At 59.0% G+C, this 19,199-nt stretch overlaps 1 protein-coding gene across 8 annotated transcripts in view; it reads left to right on the top strand.

The window, feature by feature from the left end:
• Positions 4,141–19,199, top strand: part of EMID1 (EMI domain containing 1) — a 41,014-nt gene continuing 25,955 nt past the window's right edge. For all 8 annotated transcript variants that reach the window (XR_001919355.1, XM_018061033.1, XM_018061034.1 and 5 more), the window contains exons 1-4: positions 4,141–4,318; positions 10,377–10,490; positions 10,948–11,051; positions 18,568–18,651. Coding sequence is in view for 7 of the 8 variants with exons in the window: in XM_018061033.1 (XP_017916522.1) it covers positions 4,218–4,318; positions 10,377–10,490; positions 10,948–11,051; positions 18,568–18,651 (403 nt within the window). In the remaining variant the exon portion in view is untranslated. The remainder of the gene's footprint in view (positions 4,319–10,376; positions 10,491–10,947; positions 11,052–18,567; positions 18,652–19,199) is intronic.

Raw genomic sequence — 19,199 nt, 5'->3', positions numbered from 1 at the left:
CTCCCTAGCAGTCTGGTTGTTAAGCCTGTGCAGTCTCAATGCAGGGGGCATGGATTCAAGCCCTGGTCGGTGAACTAAGATCTACACAAGGAGCAGGAAATACAGCATAACTAATAACATGAAAACACTACATCTCAGAAGGACACTTAAGGGCATGAAGAAACGCTCACGCCGTCTTAGAGACAAAGCAAAGCCAGCACTTACAGTGCTCTACAAATATGTATGAACATGTAAAGAGAAAAAAAACACACCTGCCTTGTTTCCCCAGGTAAGGAAATGAGGCTTGGAGAGGGGAGGTGACTTGTCCCAGGTCACACAGTGCCAAGTGGTTGCTCACTGACATCTAGGCCAAAGGGGCACTGAGCCTGCATTAACCGCTGGACCGCACTGCCATGGGCTCTAGCTGTAGAGGGTGTTTTCTCGGCTGCGCTGGGTCTTTCGTCGCTTTGCGCGGGCTTTCTCTAGCTGCGGCTCGGGCTTCTCTTGTCAAGGAGCACGGGCTCCACGTTCTCCGGCTTCAGTAATTTCAGCACACAGGCTCAGCAGTTGCGGTAGGCGAGCTCTAGAGCACGGACGCTCGGTAGCTGTGGGGCGCGGGCTTAGTTGCTCTGCGGCATGTGGAGTCTTCCCAGCGCAGGGATTGAACCTGTGTCCCCTGAATTGGTAGGCAGATTCTTATTCACTGCGCCACCAGGGAAATGTTTTTTTTTTTAATATGTATTTTTATTTGGCTGCATGGGGTCTTATTTGAGGCACACAAGATCTTCTAGCTGCAACATGCAGGCTCTAGTTCCCCAGCCAGGTATCAGACCCAGGTCCCCTGCACTGGGGACATGAAGTCTTAGCCACTGGTTCACCAGGGAAGTCCTCAGTTCAGTCACTCAGTCATGTCTAACTCTTTGCAACCCTATGAACTGCAACATGCCAGGCTTCCCTGTCCATCACCAACTCCCAGAGCTTACTTAAACTCATGTCCACTGAGTCAGTGATGCCGTCCAACCATCTCATCCTCTGTGGCCCCCTTCTCCTTCTGCCTTCAATCTTTCCCAGCATCAGGGTCTTTTCAAACGAGTCAGTTCTTCCCATCAGATGGCCAAAGTATTGAAGTTTCAGCTTCAGCATCAGTCCTTCCAATGAATATTCAGGACTGATTTCCTTTAGGATTGACTGGTTGGATCTCCTTGCCGTCCAAGGGACTCTCAAGAGTCTTCTCCAACACCACAGTTCAAAAGCATCCATTCTTCAGCTCTCAGCTTTCTTATAATCCAACTCTCACATCCATACGTGACTACTGGAAAAACCATAGCTTTGACTGAGATGGGTCTTTGTTGGCAAAGTAATGTCTCTGCTTTTTAATATGCTGTCTATGTTGGTCATAGCTTTTCTTCCAAGGAGCAAGCATCATTTAATATCATGGCTGTAGTCATCATCTGCAGTGATTTTGGAGCCCCCCAAAATAAAGTCTGTCACTGTTTCCACTGTTTCCCCATCTATTTGCCATGAAATGATGGGACCAGATGTCATGATCTTAGTTTTCTGAATATTGAGTTTTAAGTCATAGCTATAGCTTCAAATAAATACCCTGGACCAAGGGACCCCAGCCTCTGATGTCACAGTGTTGATAACAGCTTTTTCTTGGAGTATCCACTGCTGGAGAAATTCCACAGTGGCTCAGAGCTCCCACAAGTTTGGTGCTAAAGGTGCTAGCATGTATGCAGTCCATTGGGCCTCCCTGGTGGCTCAGTGGTAAAGAACCTGTCTGCCAGTGCAGAAGACTTGCGTTTGGTCCCTGAGTTGGGAAGACCCCCTGGAGCTGTTTTTTTGTTGTTTAGCTGTGTCCGACTCTTTGTGACCCCACGGACTGCAGCACACCAGGGTTCCCTGTCCTTCACTATCTCCTGGAGGAGATGTCCATTGAATCAATGATGCCATCCAACCATCTCATCCTCTGTCGTCCCCTTCTCCTCCTGCCTTCAGTCTTTCCCAGCATCAAGGTCTTTTCCAATGAGGCAGTTCTTTGCATCAGGTGGCCGAAGTATTGGAGCTTCAGTTTCAGTATCAGCCCTTCCAATAAATATTCAGGGTTGATTTCCTTTAGGATTGACTGGTTTGACCTCCTTGCTGTCTAAGGGATTCCAAAGTCTTCTCCAGAACCATAGTTCGAAAGCATCAATTATTTGGTGCTCAGCCTTCTTTATGTCTAACTCTCACATCTGTACATGGCTACTGGAAAAACCGTTAACTTTAAGTGTATGGACCTTTTTCTCAAAGTGATGTCTATGCTTTTTAATGGGCTGTCTAGGTTTTTCATAGTTTTTCTTCCAAGGAGCAAGTGTCTTTTAATTCCATGGTTGCAGTCACCATCTTCAGTGACTTTGGAGTCCAAGAAAGTAAAGTCCACCACTGTTTCCATTGTTTCCCCATCTATTTGCCATGAAATGATGGCACTGGATCCCATGCTCTTAGTTTTTTTAATGTTGAGTTTTAAACCAGGTATTTTTCACTCCCCTCTTTTACCTTCATCAAGAGGCTCTTTAGTTCCTCTTCACTTTCTGCCACTGGGGTGGTGTCATCTACGTTATCTGAGGTTATTGATATTTCTCCGTCTGGAGTAGGAAATGGCAACCTGCTCCAGTATTCTTGCCTGGAGAATTCCATGGACAGAGGAGCCTGGCAGGCTACAGTCCACGGGGTTGCCAAGACTGGGACATGGCTGAGCCACTGAGCCCATGTCTTCATCACGGAGCACCTCAGACGCATCGCTAACAGGTGTGGAGGTGCTCCTCCCTCCGTGGTCCTCCCAGGCCCCTCCCAGGACAGAAGCCACTGCCTAGCACTTTCCCTTCCTGATGAGCTGCGTGCCCTTCAAAGTGCTCTCCGGGGTGTTCGGCTTTTGAAACATATATGTGTGTGTTTATTTGGCTGCGCCAGACCTTCGATCTTCGTTGAGGCATGCAAGATCTCTAGTTTGCGGACTGTGGACTCTTAGCTGAGGCATGTGGGGTCTAGCTCCCTCACCAGAGATTGAACCTGTCAGTCCTGGCGGCAGAAGCGGGGAGGTCAGAGACTATTCTGGAGTTTGGGAAGGTTCCAGGTGCCCTCTGATGAGAGCTATGGCCCCTCCACATAAACACACACTCCTGTCACAGACACATACCTCACACACATGCACACAGACATCACACATTTCACACACCCCATCACGCTTGCACACACGTGTGTCATATACACATACCACCCTGGCACACACTTTGGAGGACTTCACAGCCCTCTGCCCAGAAGCCCATCCACACACCCCAGATGGAGCAACTCCGCCCTGAGCCTGCCCTTCCAGTGCCACAGATGGGGAGACCCAGGCCCAGGCCAAATGCTGTCTGCACTCTTCCTGGATTGTGCTAAAGAGCTGACACCCCCTCTGAAGTCAGGAGGCCTGGATCTGACCGCTCCTGGAGTGCTTTAGGTAGATGACATCTCTTGGCCTCAGTTTCTCCATCTGCAAAACAGCAAGAAAAGTGGACACTGACTTACAGGGTCAACCCAGGTCTTCTTCTCCCAGGTAGGACTACAGTGCCTGGGCCTCCCTCTTTTTCTCTCTAAAATAGGGATCACAGTGCCCACCTCGCCCACAGTGGTCTTAAGATTAAACTGAGAGGGAACGTGAAGCGCAGGTGAGGTGCCCCGCGCACAGTGGAACGCACCGCTTGGGCAGCTCTCCTTGTGTAGGTGAATCGCCCCTCTTGCCTTGATGACTGGGTTCCTCAAAAATATCCAGAGGGGATGCGGCCCCTGGCATCATTAGCCCAGGCTTGGTGGTTTTGGGTCCTGGCTGTGTCAGAGACCGTGGCCCGGCCTCAGTTTGCAACACGTGGTTGGGCACCTCGGAACTGGCACCCCGCTCCCAAAAGGGACACGCGGCGCAGGGCACCAGGCTCAGGTGGGCACCTGGTGGGCTTCCTGGCGGCGTCGCCCGGCCCCCTGGGGCTCCTTCCGGGTTGGCAGCGGCGGCGCAAGGGGCGGGGGGCCGTGCGGAGGGGCCGGGCGAGGCCGGGAACGCGCGCCCCCGCCCCGCGCCCGCCTCCCGCCCGCCCTCCCGCTGCTGCGCTGGGAACCGGGATCCGCGCGTCCGGGGCGGCTGGCGGCGCGGGAGGGCGGGCGAGCGGGCACGCCAGGCTGGGGGCGATTGCGAGGGGCCGCGCGCGGAGGGCTCCGGGCGCAGCATGGGCGGCCCGCGGGCCTGGGCGCTGCTCTGCCTCGGGCTCCTGCTCCCAGGAGGGAGCGCCGCGTGGAGCGTCGGGGGAGCTCCGTTCTCTGCGCGCAGGTAAGGGCTGCCCCCCCACCCCACACCCTGCACCACCTCAGTGTTCTTCCAGCCCGGGGTTGGGGATCGGGACTCCGGACACCCCGGCCCCCAACCTCCGTGCAAGCCCAGGATTGGGAAAGGGACCCGGTTCCCCACCTCATTGCCAGCCCCGGTGGGGGCAGGGACCGTGGGCCTCATTAGCTGGCAGGAGCTCCGGGGCCGTGCAGAGGTCCCCTGCTTCAAGTATCCGGAGCCAGCAGCCCCCGACAGCGTTCTCCAGCCCCCATCACTTCAACTCCGGACCCCAGGGGAGGGGGAAGGGACACGACGGAGGAAACCCCAAGATTCCCGTCCTCTCCGCAGGGCCCCCTCCCTGCACGTAGGAGAAGCCCAGATCACCCTCTAGCTGACACTTGGGGGACCCTCCCCCCCTTTACTCTGCTCCTGGCTTTTTTTAGTATCCCAGCTATTTATTTCCCTCGAAGGAAGAAGGCTGGGGTGGAGTTTCACAGACCTAGGGTCACTGTCGGCCCCCAGGGACCTGGCATTTCAGACCGAGTGCTGTGGGAGTGCTCTGTCTTCCTGCCTGTCACTCAAGAGCAGGGAACATTCTATCTGGTGGTGTTTATGGAGCATCCCCTAGTACCAGCCAGGGGCCTCTTTACATGCAGTGTTCAAGGATTGAATGAGTTAGGGAAGACTTGTCCCCATTTAGCAGGTGAGCAAATCGAGGCCCTGGAGAACTGACAAAATCTTCTAGGCTCTCTGAGCATTGACAGAAGAACCGGGATTCAAATCTGTGTCTTTCTGGCCTTGGTGACACTGCTTGAACCTGCCCAGGCCCTGGTCCTGACGGTAGCCCCATGCCCCGGCTGGGATCCCCTCTCAAGGGCCAGCCACTGCTGTTGTCTGAGGCAAACAATACAGAGTAGCCAGGCCTCTCCGGGCCTTTTCATCCCATTCAAAGGCCTGCCGGGCCCCCACCCCCTATGGCCTCAATTCTTTAATTCTTTTCAGAAATTCCGCTTTCCCAGTGGTCAGGGGCCAGCGTGTCCCCACTGGGCTAGCAAGAGCAGGTGACGCAGGCAGGGCTGGAGGGCAGAGGTGGCTGTGATGTCAGAGGCCAGAGGTGCAGTTGTCTGAGACGGGGACTGATGCTGGCCGCTGTCGCAGCCACCACCGTGCATACTGACCTGGGCTTGCATTTCACCTGCACCTGGCCCCCTCCAGAACCTCTCCGACTGCCAGGAAGGCACACATCTGTATGGTCCTCATTTCATAGAAGACAAAGCTGAGGCTCAGAGAGGGGATGAGGGGCTATGACCTGCTGAGGGCAGGGACGTGAACCCCCAGGGTCCCAGGTGCCAGAATGACCAAGACTCTGAACGAAATATCCAGTGTCAAGCTCAGGATGACGGTTGAGAGGGAGTAAGGCCTGTGCTGCCCTTTGGCCAGTCTACTGCCTCCCAGCCTGGGCTCTTTTCCCCGCAGGGCTCCCTATGCGGAAGCAGGACTGTGGCTGCGGGCAGGTGTCTGGGGGTCACTGGGGGCTGTCACCCGGCAACAGAAGGCTCAGAGTGGCCTGAGCATCACAAAAGCCCTGTAGGCAATGCTGTTGCTCCCATTCTACAGATAGAAAGACTGAGGCCGAGAGAAGAAACGGCACCTCAGTCTAAGTCAGTCAGTCCCCAGATCCAGTGTTCTCTTCACCGTGGCAGCTCTCTGGAGGAGGGAGCACGGGTGTCAGCCTGGGGAGCCGGGAAGGGTTTGCAGTCGCAGTCAGCAATGAGGGGCTCCTTCCCGCTCTGTCACCCACTCAGTGTGTGACCCCAGGCAGGTCTCTTCGTGGCTCCAGGGCTCAGTTCCCCTGTTTCCTCCCTCTTCCCCTCTCCCCTCCCCTCAGCCCCTGCTCACAGGCCTGTTCTGAGGATGGTCCCAACCTGCTAACACCAACGTTAAGTCGGGGAGGGACCCTCGCCAGAGGAATCTGTGGTTCTGGGCTGCCAGGACCTCCCCTTGTGGCCCCAGCCCAGCCTCCCTGGGCCTCGCTGGAGACAGCATGGGGCTGTCGCGCCCATCACCCTTCTTTCCAGCCCCGCGCCCCAGGCGCCCCTTGGCAGCCGAGGGACCAGAGGCAGAAAAGAGGCTTTGTGCCTGGGGAGGGGGAGGCCCGGGACAGCGTCCAAGGGGCCGCCCCCAGGCCCAAGAATGTGGCGAGACTTCGAGACCCCTGGAACCAGGGTGCCTGCGGGCTGCGCAGAGCTGCCTGTGCTCGTCTTGCCCCGTCTGCCCCTCCAGTCCCTACTGGGGCGGCTTCCTGCCCCTCTGAGGACCCTTCCAGCCTGTAACGACCCGTCTGTGTCTCAGCACTGTGGCTCTGGAGTTGACGCCATCACCAGCGTCCTGGCCCATCCTCCTCCCTTGCACAGTTCTGGCTTCCTTTGGGCAAATCCCAGAGTCAAGGAGAGTGGAGAACTTTCTTCCTCATCCTCTCCCCGGGGAGCTCAGATCCCAGTGCTGCACCCATAGGAGTGACCTGGGTAGGTGACTTCTCTCGGAGCCTCAGTTTCCCCTCTGTAAAATGCAGAGCCTGACAGTCACGATCTCAAAGTCAGGGCAGGGCGGGGGGCGACCCTGTGTCCCTCAGGGAAGCCCCTGGACCCCAGCCTCCTGGCGTGGGCCCCATGTCACAGTCCAGGAACAAGAAGGACCAAAACGCACGTCAGCACTGCGCTTGGGGCTTAGCGTGAGTCACCCCCTGCTGGAGGAGGTCCTGCCGTCCCCACGTGCAGATGGACAGAGTGAGGCCCACAGCGGGTCAGGGCTCGTCCGAGGTCACCAGGTTAGGGAGCAGCAGGGCCAGGGTTGGAGCTTGGCCTGCGGTGTGGGGTTCAGGCTCCGTCCACCCCACCCCCACCCATGGGTCTTCTTTCTTTCCTCTCCTTTTCATAAGGGCCCTTGGCCCCCAGCCCGCTTGGCTGCCTCCTGCAATTAGCCCCTATCACTGTTCCGGATCACAGCCCTGGGTCCTGTGAAGACAAAGTCCCCTGGGCCCCTCGTGGCAGGGGGTGGAGGGCAGGTGGGGGGGGCGGCCCTTGTGGGGCAGCTGGTGCCAGGCTGAGCTGGTCTGGCCTGTTTTCTCTCCTCCCGGCAGCCTGTGGGGCTGCGGAGGTGCTGAGTGGGCAGGAGTGGCCGGCCCAGCAGAGGGGTGCTGTCTCCTCCCAGCCCCAGCTATCGCCCAGTCCCACAGGAGGTAACCCAGCCTCAGCGGCAGGGTCTCAGGTGGCTTCTCACCAAGCTTGCCCCACAGGAGGTAACCCAGCCTCAGCGGCAGGGTCTCAGGTGGCTTCTCACCAAGCTTGCCGGAAGGTGCGGGGAGGAGGGAAGAAGCGCCCAAGGGCTGGAGGCGGGGCTTCCAGGGGCCATGCCCACCTCTGGGAAACCCCCGGGTCCAGGCTCCCCTACCCAGGGCCACTGTCTGTCCTCAGTCATTCCGTCATTCAGCAAACCTCCCTGAGCACCTTTAAAGCTGAGCCCCATCCTGGCTCAGTCCCTGCCAGCACCCCCCCTCAGCACCTTCGTTGGGGAGAAAAAGCTCAAAGCTGCTGTGAGTGGCTGGGATGGGGCAGGGGCACCTTGCAGATGCCCAGCTGTGCCCAGAGCCTCAGGAAGCTCAAAAGGTGATAGGAGTTTGCCGAAGCAGGGAGAGGGCTTTGCAGGCAGAGGGAATCTCGTCTGCAAGGATGGGGGTGGGGAAGGGGCACTCGTGGAGGGAGGGCAGGAAGGAGAAAGAGCGCCCGCTCAAGTGTGCGGGTCCCAGCGGTCAGGGTGATGGGCCGTGTGGGGGAATGTGGACTTTAGGCTGGTAACGCCCCTGGAAAGTGGGCGGAGGGGCCAGGCTGGGACCCTGCTGAGGAGCTCGGGTTTTATCCTGGCCACAGCAGAGCTGGGTCTTCAAGGCCAGAGAGGGGTGGGAAAGTTTTTGGTGACCTCCCCCCATACCAGATAAAGGGGACAAGGATCTGACCTTAAATGCCACCTGGTCTGACTGTCCTCTCCTGTCTAAAATCTCTGCTGGCCGGTCACCAGCTTGGTGTTCCCTATGCAGGGAAATTGGACTGATGAACAGTAAACCAGGGAATCAGACAGCAAGTCACACAGGGGAGATTTCAACTAAGGAGGAAGAAAAAAAATGGGCACCTCTCCCTAGGGGTCACCAGCTGCGGGCTCTGCAGAGCTCCAGTGACGTCTGGATTGGGGTGGCTGGCTCAGAGGCCCCCTTCTCTGGCTCACCCACCCCTGTGCCTTTAGAGGACTGTTTCCTCCTCTGGGATTGATTTCCAAGGGACTCAGAACAGTGAAGGGACGTCCCCAGAGTCCCATGGGGAGTTTGTCCTCTGGTTCGCTCCAGAGACTTCCTCCTCCAGGTGGGCCGGGTGGGGGTGGCCGGCACAGGGCTAGGTTTCCGGGGCGGGGGACACCTCCGCGGTGGCGGGACATTCCAGGTGCTCACTGGCCCTCAGCCCTGCTCAGGGTCACGGGCCTGGGGCTGGGAGAGGAATGACCGCTTCAGGTGACCCTCTCAGCTCGAGCCCCCACCCCTCCAGACTTTCCTTTGTGGACTGGACCCGGGGTCAGCACGTTCCCAGGCGGAGGCCTTCACAGAGCCACAGTCCGTGGCCCAGGAGATGGGGAGGAGACTGGAGCCCAGGGGCCTGGGAGGGAGGCAGGGGGAGGGCTGAGCATCCATATTCCTGGGTTCAAATCCAGACCCTCCACGCACCAGCTCAGTAACATCAACAGTTATCTCCCCCTCAGTGAGCCTCAGTTTGTTATTGTTCAGTTGCTCAGCCATGTCCGACTCTTTGCAATCCCATGGACTTCAGCACGCCAGGCTCCCCTGTCCTTCACTATCTCCTGGGGTTTGCTCAAACTCATGTCCATTGAGTTGGTGATGCCATCCAACCATCTCATCCTCTATGGCCCCCTTCTCCTGCCCTCAATCTTGCTTCAGTTTACCCCTCTATTAAATGAGGGGGGTGGTGTTCAGGCTGTGGGAAGATGATGTAAACATATTTATTTTTTGAATATTTATTTATTTGACTCTGCTACATCTTAGTTGCTGCTGGGAAAGATTGAGGGCAGGAGGAGAAGGGGACGACAGAGGATGAGATGGTTGGATGGCATCACCGACTCGATGGACATGGGTTTGGGTGAAATCCGGGAGTTGGTGATGGACAGGGAGGCCTGGCGTGCTGTGGTTCATGGGGTCGCGAAGAGTCAGACACAACTGAGCGACTGAACTTACTGACTGAGGTCTTAGTTGCAGTGTGAGGGATCTTGTTCCCTGATCAGAGGTGGGACCTGGGCCCCCTGCATTGGGAGCTCAGAGTCTTAGTCACTAAACCACCAGGAAAGTTGATGTAAATACCTTTGGTATACAATCGGCGCTCAATATGTGCAGCTCAGGATAATTATTCAGTGGCATTTGAAGGAGCCAGTCCTCCACACTTGGATGGTGACCTTGCTCCCGGCTGTCACACAGAGGGGACCTGAGGATAAGTGAGGCAGGGCCTGTCTCCCGCATGCCTCGGAGAGGGAGGGGGCGGACATGACTCCCCAGCTGAATTCAGTGGGACAGGGATACAGAGCGGGAGAACCACCACTCTGCTCAGACAGGGGCGGAGGTGGGCGAGGACTTGGGGAGAGGTGACGGCACAGAGGGTGGGAGGTGCAAGGAGAGAACTGGGGGGAGGGCGCTCCAGGAGCGGACCCAGCAAAGGCCTGGAGGTGAGGGGCAAGCGGCAGGCTGGGGGTGGAGACACTGTGGCCAAGTTTCCATTGTCTGACCCACCCCCGCCCTCACCCAGGGCTCCAGAATTCACTCCTCAACCACAGCAGCAGGAAGACTGCCACCAGGGCCCAAGGGCTCAGATGGCTCAGGGATCTCCCTGCCTGGAGCCTCGAGGCTCCGAGAGAGAGAGAGAGAGAGAGAGAGAGAGAGAGAGAGAGAGGGGGGGGGGGGGAGAGAATGCTGGGGCGAGCCCTGAGCTTCCTGTCTGCGGGTCTGTTTCAGGAACTGGTGCTCCTACGTGGTGACCCGCACCGTCTCGTGCCACGTGCAGAATGGCACCTACCTGCAGAGGGTGCTGCAGAATTGCCCCTGGCCGATGAGCTGCCCTGGGAACAGGTGAGCGAGACCGTGTGGAGCAGGAGCTGCTGGCGTTCCTGCTGTGGTCGAAGGGCTGGGGCTGGGAGGGAAGCCCGGGACCCCAAGGATGGGTGGACAGAAGGCCTGCTGCCCATTTCCCGGCACCCCCCTTTGGCTCTTGCGCCACCCTGGAGAGCTTCCAGGGGGAGGATTCCCCCATTCACCCACACACCTTCACTCAGTGAGTGTTCACAGCTGGAGGACAGGCCAGCCCAGCTCATAGGGTCTTCCTGTCTAGTTAGTTTCTTGATTTCCCACCCCTGGCCAGGGGCTAGGGAGGGACTGGAAGGTCTGAGGCCCAGAATTCAAGAGGAGGGACGCTCCAGAGAAGCCTGGAAGTGGCAGAGGATCCCAGGACCCTGGGCTTGTCCTCACGGAGGGCGAGAGAGGGAGCGGGAGGCCCTGTCTGAGCCGGGTTACCCGGGCGCTCTTCCAGCTACAGGACAGTGGTGAGACCCACGTACAAGGTGATGTACAAGATGGTGACGGCCCGCGAGTGGAGGTGCTGCCCCGGGCACTCGGGGCCGAGCTGCGAGGAAGGTAAGACTGCCCGGGGCCAGGCCAGGTGCCTCCCCTCAGGTGCGAGGGAGGAGCCGTAAGCTGTCCTTCAGACAGTAGGCGCTGAGGGTTGGAGCACCACGCGTATCGGGGGCTGCTGCACAGAGCTGCCTGCCAGTCGCTCAGCCACAGTGGGCGTCTGCTGTCCCACAGGTGTTGATGAGACCCTGTCAGGACCCCTGGAGGAGTTTTCTGCGTGATGTGTGGCTCATAATCTGAAGTCGCACATCCCAAGCCTTTCCTCCAAACTTGGGGACATTTCCATGGGAGGTGGTGACGACGCAGGGGAGGGCCAGCAAGATGGGGATGGCTACACCCCATCCTGCAGGTTCAGAGACCAAAGCTCGGGATATGTGACAGGCATGCAGGTCCTCAGTGGTGGGATTCTCCCTGGCTTCCCCCAGGCCCTCCGTGATGGCAGGACCCAGCGGGGCAGCCTGGGGAGGAACGTGCCCCAGGCAGAGGCACCCCCTTACCACACATGCAGCTCAGGGGGCTGGATGGAACGCCCAGCAGGGGTGCAGAAGAGACAGCCTGCACCTCCCCAGAGCTGGGAACTGGGGAGCACTGTCTCTTCCAGGCGGTCTGCATATGCTGAGCGGTCCAGACTGCATCCACCCTCATGGTCTGGCTGAACCCAGGGAGTGGAAGATTTGGGGGCCCCCAGAGCTGTGCTCCAAAGAATGGCCATAAGGAGGATGGACGGGCCCAGAGCCAGCCTGAGAACTAGGCCTTAAGGCCCCTTAATGGAAGGGGGCGCTGGGACCCCCAGGAGCACATTCCGTATCAGTCAAAAGCACATCCTGGTTCCAGAATCAAGGGACCATGACGCTACGGTCATAGGTGCTTCTCAGAGACATACCCCCTTCACCTCCTGGGGGCCCATGGCAGCCCCAGCTCACAGTGGGGCAGTGGAGACCCAGAAATGTGAAGTCACATGGGTAGGGGGCAGACTCCCCACAGAGCAGAGCAGGAGAGGCCTAGCAGTTTCCGTGTGGGATGGGAGATCCCCCAACACAGCAGTGGGGAGTCAGGCAGCCAGAGGGAGGGGGCAACCCAGGACTGGTATGGAGAGGTGGCCACCCAGGCAGGTGTGGGAGGGGCGCGGAGGGAGGGGAGCCAGGAACTGAGCCCTCCCCCACCTGCTGGGGGTGACGAGGGAAGGCAGAAGGGCCCAGGGCCGGGAGGGCATCCAGCCAGGAGGGGCTGCTGCCAAGGAGGCCACAGAGACGCTGGTGGTGAGGAGAGGGCGAACCCCCAGGGTGTGGGGGGCCCCCGGGTGCAGAGTGCCTGTGCCCAGGCAGGGCCTCCCCAGACACAGGTTACCCTGTCCTCGGCTCCCCTCCCAAGGGCGGACCCTCCCAGGTCTGTCGGGCCATCGCGGAGCAGGTGGGGCTGAAGGGCAGGTGTGGAGCGCCCATGGCTCAAGCGCCCATGTCCTTGAGTCCAGCTGCCGGAGGCCACGCGTCCAGGACCCGGCTGAGGGCTGGGGCTCTGCGGAGGGTGAGCGGGGAGAAGACGAGGCCTGGGGTGGGGTCAGCCCTGACACCTCCCTCTGCAGGACCTTGGAGTTCCAGCCTGGGGAAGAGGGCCTCCTGGGCTAGGCCCGCTCAGCCACACTCCAGCTGTGTGGCCTTGGGCTGGGGACTCCCTGGCATTGTGCAAGTGGTTGTGCAAGGGCATTAGGCCAGCTTGGGGAGGGGGAGATGGCACTTGTGCCCACTCGGGGGCAGGGGGTGAGGGTGGTGCACCTTCTCTGAAGGGCATCGGCCACCTTGTGCTCTTACCTGGCACTCTCCTACACTGGGCCTCAGTGTCCTCACCTGTGAAATGGACAAAATCACGCAGTCTGCCTCTCGAGGATGTTGGAAGGACGTGAAGGTGGTGTGGCAGCCCATGGAGGGGGCAGCATGGAATACCCAATGGGACGGGAAGGGCCTCTCCCCACCCACAAGACCAGACCGAGTAAAGGGAGGCCCAGGCCTGCATGTTCTAGAAAACTGCTCTGGGGATGGGGGGGTTGGGGAAGCGTGAGGACATTGCTGACCCACAGCGGGCCCTGACCTTCCTGTGACAGCCAGCTTCAGGCTGGGCCCCCAGCTGTTTCCCCTGCTGACAACTGCCCCTGTGGTCTGTCCAGTGCTGTGACGTGACCTGAGGCCAAAGAGCTGCATCCCCAGGGGCAGTGGGGCCCAGAGTGCATCACAGCGGGAACAGAAACACCTATCACTCCAGAGTCCAGCCTTGGATTGGCTGTGCTCTGCTATGTGACCTTGGGCAAGTCATTTCACCCCTCTGAACCCCATCTCTGTTTGGAAGTCACTCAGGATCAAGAGGTGCCCGTCTCGTGCCTTATTGAGAGGGCCAGAGACTCGCATCTCCAACTTGGCTGCTTAATACATGTCTTCTTTCCCCCTTGGCCCCTGTGCTGGGGGTCTGCGCTGCCTCCCAGCTCTGAGACACACCCCCTTCTCAGTCAGCTGCTCGGCAAACAGGCCTCTGGTCTCTGATATTCGTCAGGCCAGCAGACTTCCTGGCTCTTAGCCCTGGGTTTCCCATCTTGGTTGAGGATGGTCTCTTTGATGTTCTTGACAATGAGGAGGAAGGGGCTAGGACAGGCCTCTTTTTACAGACGGAGAAACTGAGGCTCAGAGATGGTGTGGGTATCACTGTGGGTATTACACAGCAAGTGAGCATCGTGGCCGGGATTCTCCCAAGGGCTCACACCTGAGGCCTGCAGCATGCCCCTGCTTCAGACCCTCCTGCAGTCACCACGACAACGGGAGGAAAGCTGCCACTGTCCCCTGTGCCGGGCACCAGGGCTGGTCCTCACCTGCGTCGTGTCCTCTTGTCAGGGCACCGGAGGTCCAGATGTGGAAACTGAGGCTGAGAGAGTGGTCAGAGCAGGATTCAAAGCCCTTCAGTCCCACCGGAGCTGGGTCTTCCCTCTGCAGGGATGCTGGCTGGGGACTTCACTCGGTGCGTTCAGACACCTGGGAGTGAGGCAGCCAGCCTCAGCCCCTCCCAGACAGAAAGACGGAAAATCCAGGCTTCTCATCTGCCCCTCCTTGTGAGCTCCCCCAGAGCCTCCACTGGCCCCCTCGCTGTCTGCACCTGTCCCCCACACCTGCCCCTTCCCTGTCCGTGGACCCCCGCAGCCCTTGTCTTCCGCAGTGGGGGAACAGCAAGGGAAGAAGTTTGCTCAAGGTCATGTGGTAGGAAAGCACCTTCTGGGCCGCTTGGCCTCTGCCTGCCCAGGGCTGGGCCCCTGCAGAGCACAGCTTTCACGCTCTGACCAGATGCGGGGTGCAGAGCGGAGCCTGTGTCTTATTCCGCAGATTCGGAATCCCACATGTTAAACGCTGTTGGAATTTGCCCGGATCTGCCTTCCACTCCACTCCTGCCCGTCCATTCTACTCCCATCTGGGGGGCTCGAAGGCCCCCACTTCCAACTCCAGCGGGCACATCCTCCACCCCCCGTCGGGAGGCTCCCCCTCAGCCCTCCCAGCTGCCTCAGCCAGGCGCCCCAGCCTCACCCTCCCTCCTTTTCACCCCGGGGCCCACTGCGGCCTTCCTCCCACCCAGAGCCTGGGCAGTGGCTGTCCTCTCTGCCTGCGACCTCCTTGGCGCTCCCGCCTGGCTCCGTTAGTCCCCACCCTTCCATCATTAATCCTCTCTCCCCGGTTCCCAGCATAAGTCTGGCGTTAAGTGGGTGCACGGGAAGTGAGTGGGGACCTCGTGTTCCCCCGGGGGGCCCAGTACTGACACAGACCAGGGCCTCCCAGAGGGTTCTTGGAGCTCCCAGCCCCAGCCCTGACCCTGGACCCTGGCTCAGGCCAATAGTAGCAAATATTTACATTTGCAGAGTAAATTCCCAGGAGGGGAGCTGGGCTGGGCAGGGGAGGTCTGTGGTCACTGGACCCAGCAGACCTGGGGGGAGGGTTCTGGAGGAAGAAGCCCCTCAGACAGAAAGTCAGAGGCGGAGCTCAGGGACACCCCCATCTTCTCATACCATCCCCGCTGAGGGGGGGATTTAAACCCCGGTGCCCTGGCCCCTTCTCCCTCCTGCTGTGTGGACAGGCAGCCTCTGCTCCCTGGGCCGCAGTGTTCTCATGAGGAGCCGCTGAGACCAAGCACGAGACACTGGGCAGTGGAGGGGCGGCTGCTGGGGAGCCGCAAGGCTAGAACCCGAAGATGGCGCGGGCCCTGTGGAGGCGCCTGTGGAGAGATGAGAGCTTTGGTGCAGTGGGCTTTAGCGGGTTCCCTGGTCTGTCCAGGAAGACTTTCTGGAGGAGGAGACATGGGAGCAGCAGCTGTGGGAATGCGGAGGCAGCGTGTGTGTGTGTGTGTGTGTGCGTGTGTGTGCATGTGTACGCACGTGTGCATGTGCACATGTGCAAGCGTGCGTGTGTGTGCATATGTACGTGTGTGCGCGTGTGCATGTGCGTGTGCATGTGTGCGCGCGTGTGTGTGTGCGCATGTGGGTGTGCGTGTGTGCGTGTGCGTGCGTGTGTGGGCGCGCGCACGTGCAGGGCTGGCCAGCATCTCCCAGGTGGCAGATGTGGTCCCAGGGAAGTCGTCCAGTCAGGATCCCAGAGTGGAGCCAGAGCATGTGGTCCTGAAACTAGCCTGGAGCTCTTTGGAGGGCAAGGTTGGGGCTGGGGAGGGGCCCTTCAGGATGGACCACCAGGCTGGGGTGAGGGGGTTCTCAACCCACTGGGGCCCGCTCCAGGGTTCCTGGCTCAACACCAGTGGGAGGGATGTGACATTTCTGCCCGACAGGAGACCTTTCCAGCCCAAGGATTCTTCCCTACTGGAATTCTGTGTGGTGTAGGGCGATTTAGGCTTCCCTGGAGGCTCGTGGTAAAGAACTTGCCTGCCGATGAAGGACACTCGGGTTCGATCCCTGGGTCAGGGAGATCCCTTGGAGAAAGAAATGTATTCCTTCTCCAGTATTTTTCCCTGGAGAATTCCATGGACAGAGGAGCCTGGCGGGCTATAGTCCATGGGGTCGCAAAGAGTCGAACACGACGTAGCAGCTAAACCATAGCGCCATTTACAACCTGGCTCAACTCTTAAAGTATTTCTGTCCATTTATTAGAATTTGGGGGAGTTTAGGGGATCATCTTTTGTGAATCTTGAAACCAGAGCCAGTATCTTCTGGTGTTTTTCACAGCTCTTGTTTATTTAAACTTTCTTTCTTTTTTGAAAAATTTAGCTCACAGTTTCTTTGAGCCAGTTACGTCTCCACTGCTGGTCAGGCCACATTTTCATCAGGTTTTCTAGTTCTCTCTGACTCCTGGTGAAATGGCCCAAAGCAAGTAGATTGAAAAAGAATTTCCAACCACACGTTTACAGACTAATAACTCAGGGACACCGTAGCATGATGTTAGAACACTTACGTTCGTTTTCAAGACAGTTGTGTCTGCCGTCCACATTATTTTGCCTTTTGTTTGCTTGTTTTACATCCATTTTCAGCCAGTGACTCATGCATTCCTCCTTAAGAGGTTTGGTGAAGCTTCTGAGGCCCTACTGCGTGCTGGGTACTTTCCCCGGCCACACGCAAGATGGATGAGGTCCTTGCCTGGTGGGGCTCACATTCTGGCCGGGGGGCGGGGGGGCAGCAGGAGATCGGACTGGGAACTGGCAAGCAGATGACATTTTTGAGGTGGAAAGTGCCGTGGAAAAAAGGGAAGACGATAGCAGGGTGGTGGGGAGGGCGGGCAGGGCAGATGCTCTGCCAAACTTCATCCCAGAGAAAACCCACACTTCCTTGGGGTCAGGGGGACGGCCGATTCTTTTGGTTGACATCCTGCGAAGAGTCAGCCAGTGGCCTTTTACAGCTTCACCTGGGAGCAAAGAGGATGACGAGGGCTTAATCAAGGCTGTTCTTCTCAGAAGCCAGCCTCCTTGATGGGCGCTGGGCCTCCCACCTCTCCCCACCTGGACTCATGGTGCCAGGTGGCCCAGGAGAAAGGAGGCTGGGTCCTGGAGTCACACTAACCCAGGTTCCAGTCCAGGCTTCAGCCCTCAGCCGGGTGATCAGTCACTTCCGCCTCTGCCTTGTTGCCCCGCAAAGGGGAAGATTCATTTTCACTCATCCATTTATCGGAGCCTGGGGGACAGAGGAGTAGTAACACCAAGCTGTCCTGTGCCTCAGTTTTCCCATGTGTAAAGCGGAGAGGATACTGGCGTCCACTCACAGGGCTTCATGAGGACAGCGAGTTAAGACGGTCTATGAGAGGCGCTCAGGATGTGCGGGCCCAGCTTAAGTGCTAAACAAGCATTAGCTGCTATTATTTCCTACCTTGTAGGATCCAGCTGGGCTATGCGAAGCTCTTAGCCGTGGGCGTGGCTCACAGTGGTATACCCCCCTTAATTCCCCACAAGCCCCCAAGCGCTGCCCCAGATGTGGGCTGCCAACCCACTGCCCTCCATCCCATGTGAGATTTACCCTCTGCGAGGGGGCACATCGCAGGCCCCGGGGAGGGTATGTGGGGGATTTGGGCCCAGCCTGAACAAGGGCCCCGTGGGGGGACCCAGAGAGGGCCTGGCAGCCTCCCCGCTGGGGGGTGGCCAGGGGGACCCGTCTGGTTTGAATTCCCGGCGCCTCTCGCTCACTGCACCAACCCGCAGCCTGGCTCTGAGCTGCCAGGCCCGTGCCTTATTTGGGTCTTGGCTCCCCCCAGGCGACACTGCGTGGCCTTAAAAGGCAGGCCCGGGGGTAGTGGGGAGAGGGGGCAGTTGCCACTGCTGGCTCCAAAGCCCCTCCAGCTGCGCCCTGCTCCCCTGGCTTGGCCTGCCCAACCCTCCAGCTGTGGAGAAAACCAGGCCCCCAGAGCCAGATCAGCCCGAATGGGCTGCCCCTCACAGGGGTGGGCTCCTGGAGTGGGCCCCCGGTGCCCTCCCAGGCAGCCAGCTGCCCTCTGGTTTTCATTTAAAACCGGAGCTGGATCCACTTTGGTGTCTCCTTACCAAGTGGGGCAGGGAGAGGGTGGATGGTGACGTTGCTGTGTTTATTTACTGCCTACTGCATGCCAGGCCCCTGTGTGTGCTCAGTGGGCCCTTTGCATGCATGGCCGGCCTCAGGCCTCGTGCCAGTCTGGGAGGTGTACAGAGGGCCTCATGACCCCATTTTACAGATGGGAACATCGGCAGGTCCAGGGAGGACCAGCCACACAGGCCCGAGAGCGGCAGGGCTGGGAGCCGACCACGAGTCTTTTGTTTCAAGCTCTGAGCCCAGGCAGCTTGCTGGGCTTGATGGAGAAGTGCCCGGCCTTCCCCTCACCCATCACCAGCCCCTCCCCAGCCCCATCAGGTTGACAGCCTTGTCCCAGCTCCGCCCACTTCACGCTGTGTGACTCTGGTCCCGCCTCTCTGGGCCTCTATCTTGCTCTGCACCAAGGGGAATAGGGATCCCTGCTGTGGCAACAGTAGTTGGCGGGGGGAACAGAACAGAACGTCATGGCCAGCAGGCCCTCACCCTCGCTGTCCTCAGTTGCAGGCTCCCCTGGCTTCGTGGAGCCCGGGTGGTCAGGCAGCGCCCCGCGGCGGATGGCACTTCAGCCCACAGGCTTCTCAGGTGGGTCCCGGGGCAGCTTCTTGGGGTCCCCCTGGGCCAGGGGAGGCTGGAGGGGCTGGTGGTGACTGTCCTACAAGCCAGCTGGGCCCGGCAGTGGAGGGTCAGGCACAGCACCCTGCTCCCGTCCACCGCAGGCTGGAGAGAAAACTGGGGGTGGGTGAGGAGCGGCTCCCCAAGGGGAGTCTGCCCTGGGCTCAGGCACCTGAGACCCAGGACCCCCAGAGACTTGCAGACAGGGGTCCAAGCCCCCAGTTTCCTTTTTTTTCATTGAAAGAACATTTGTCTGAGCGACTGCAGGGTGCAAGGCACCATGCCAGGAGCTTTCCATGGTCGCCTTGTATACACCTCCCCCGAGGACGGCATCACCGTCACTGAGGGGTCAGAGAGGGGATGTGCCCTGCCCAGGACCCCACGGCCAGGGCGGGGCAGCTCTGGGCTTCGACCCCAGGCTTTGTGCTTGGGGAGACCCCAGGTCCCTTTGCTCTGAGCTCAGTGTCCCCAGCTGTGCACAGGGTGATACCTGTCCTCGCACACGGGATCGTGGTAAA

Source organism: Capra hircus, chromosome 17 (assembly GCF_001704415.2).
Source record: "Capra hircus breed San Clemente chromosome 17, ASM170441v1, whole genome shotgun sequence".
In the NCBI taxonomy this organism is placed as follows: domain Eukaryota; kingdom Metazoa; phylum Chordata; class Mammalia; order Artiodactyla; family Bovidae; genus Capra; species Capra hircus.
This window is presented reverse-complemented; position numbering and strand designations above follow the sequence as displayed.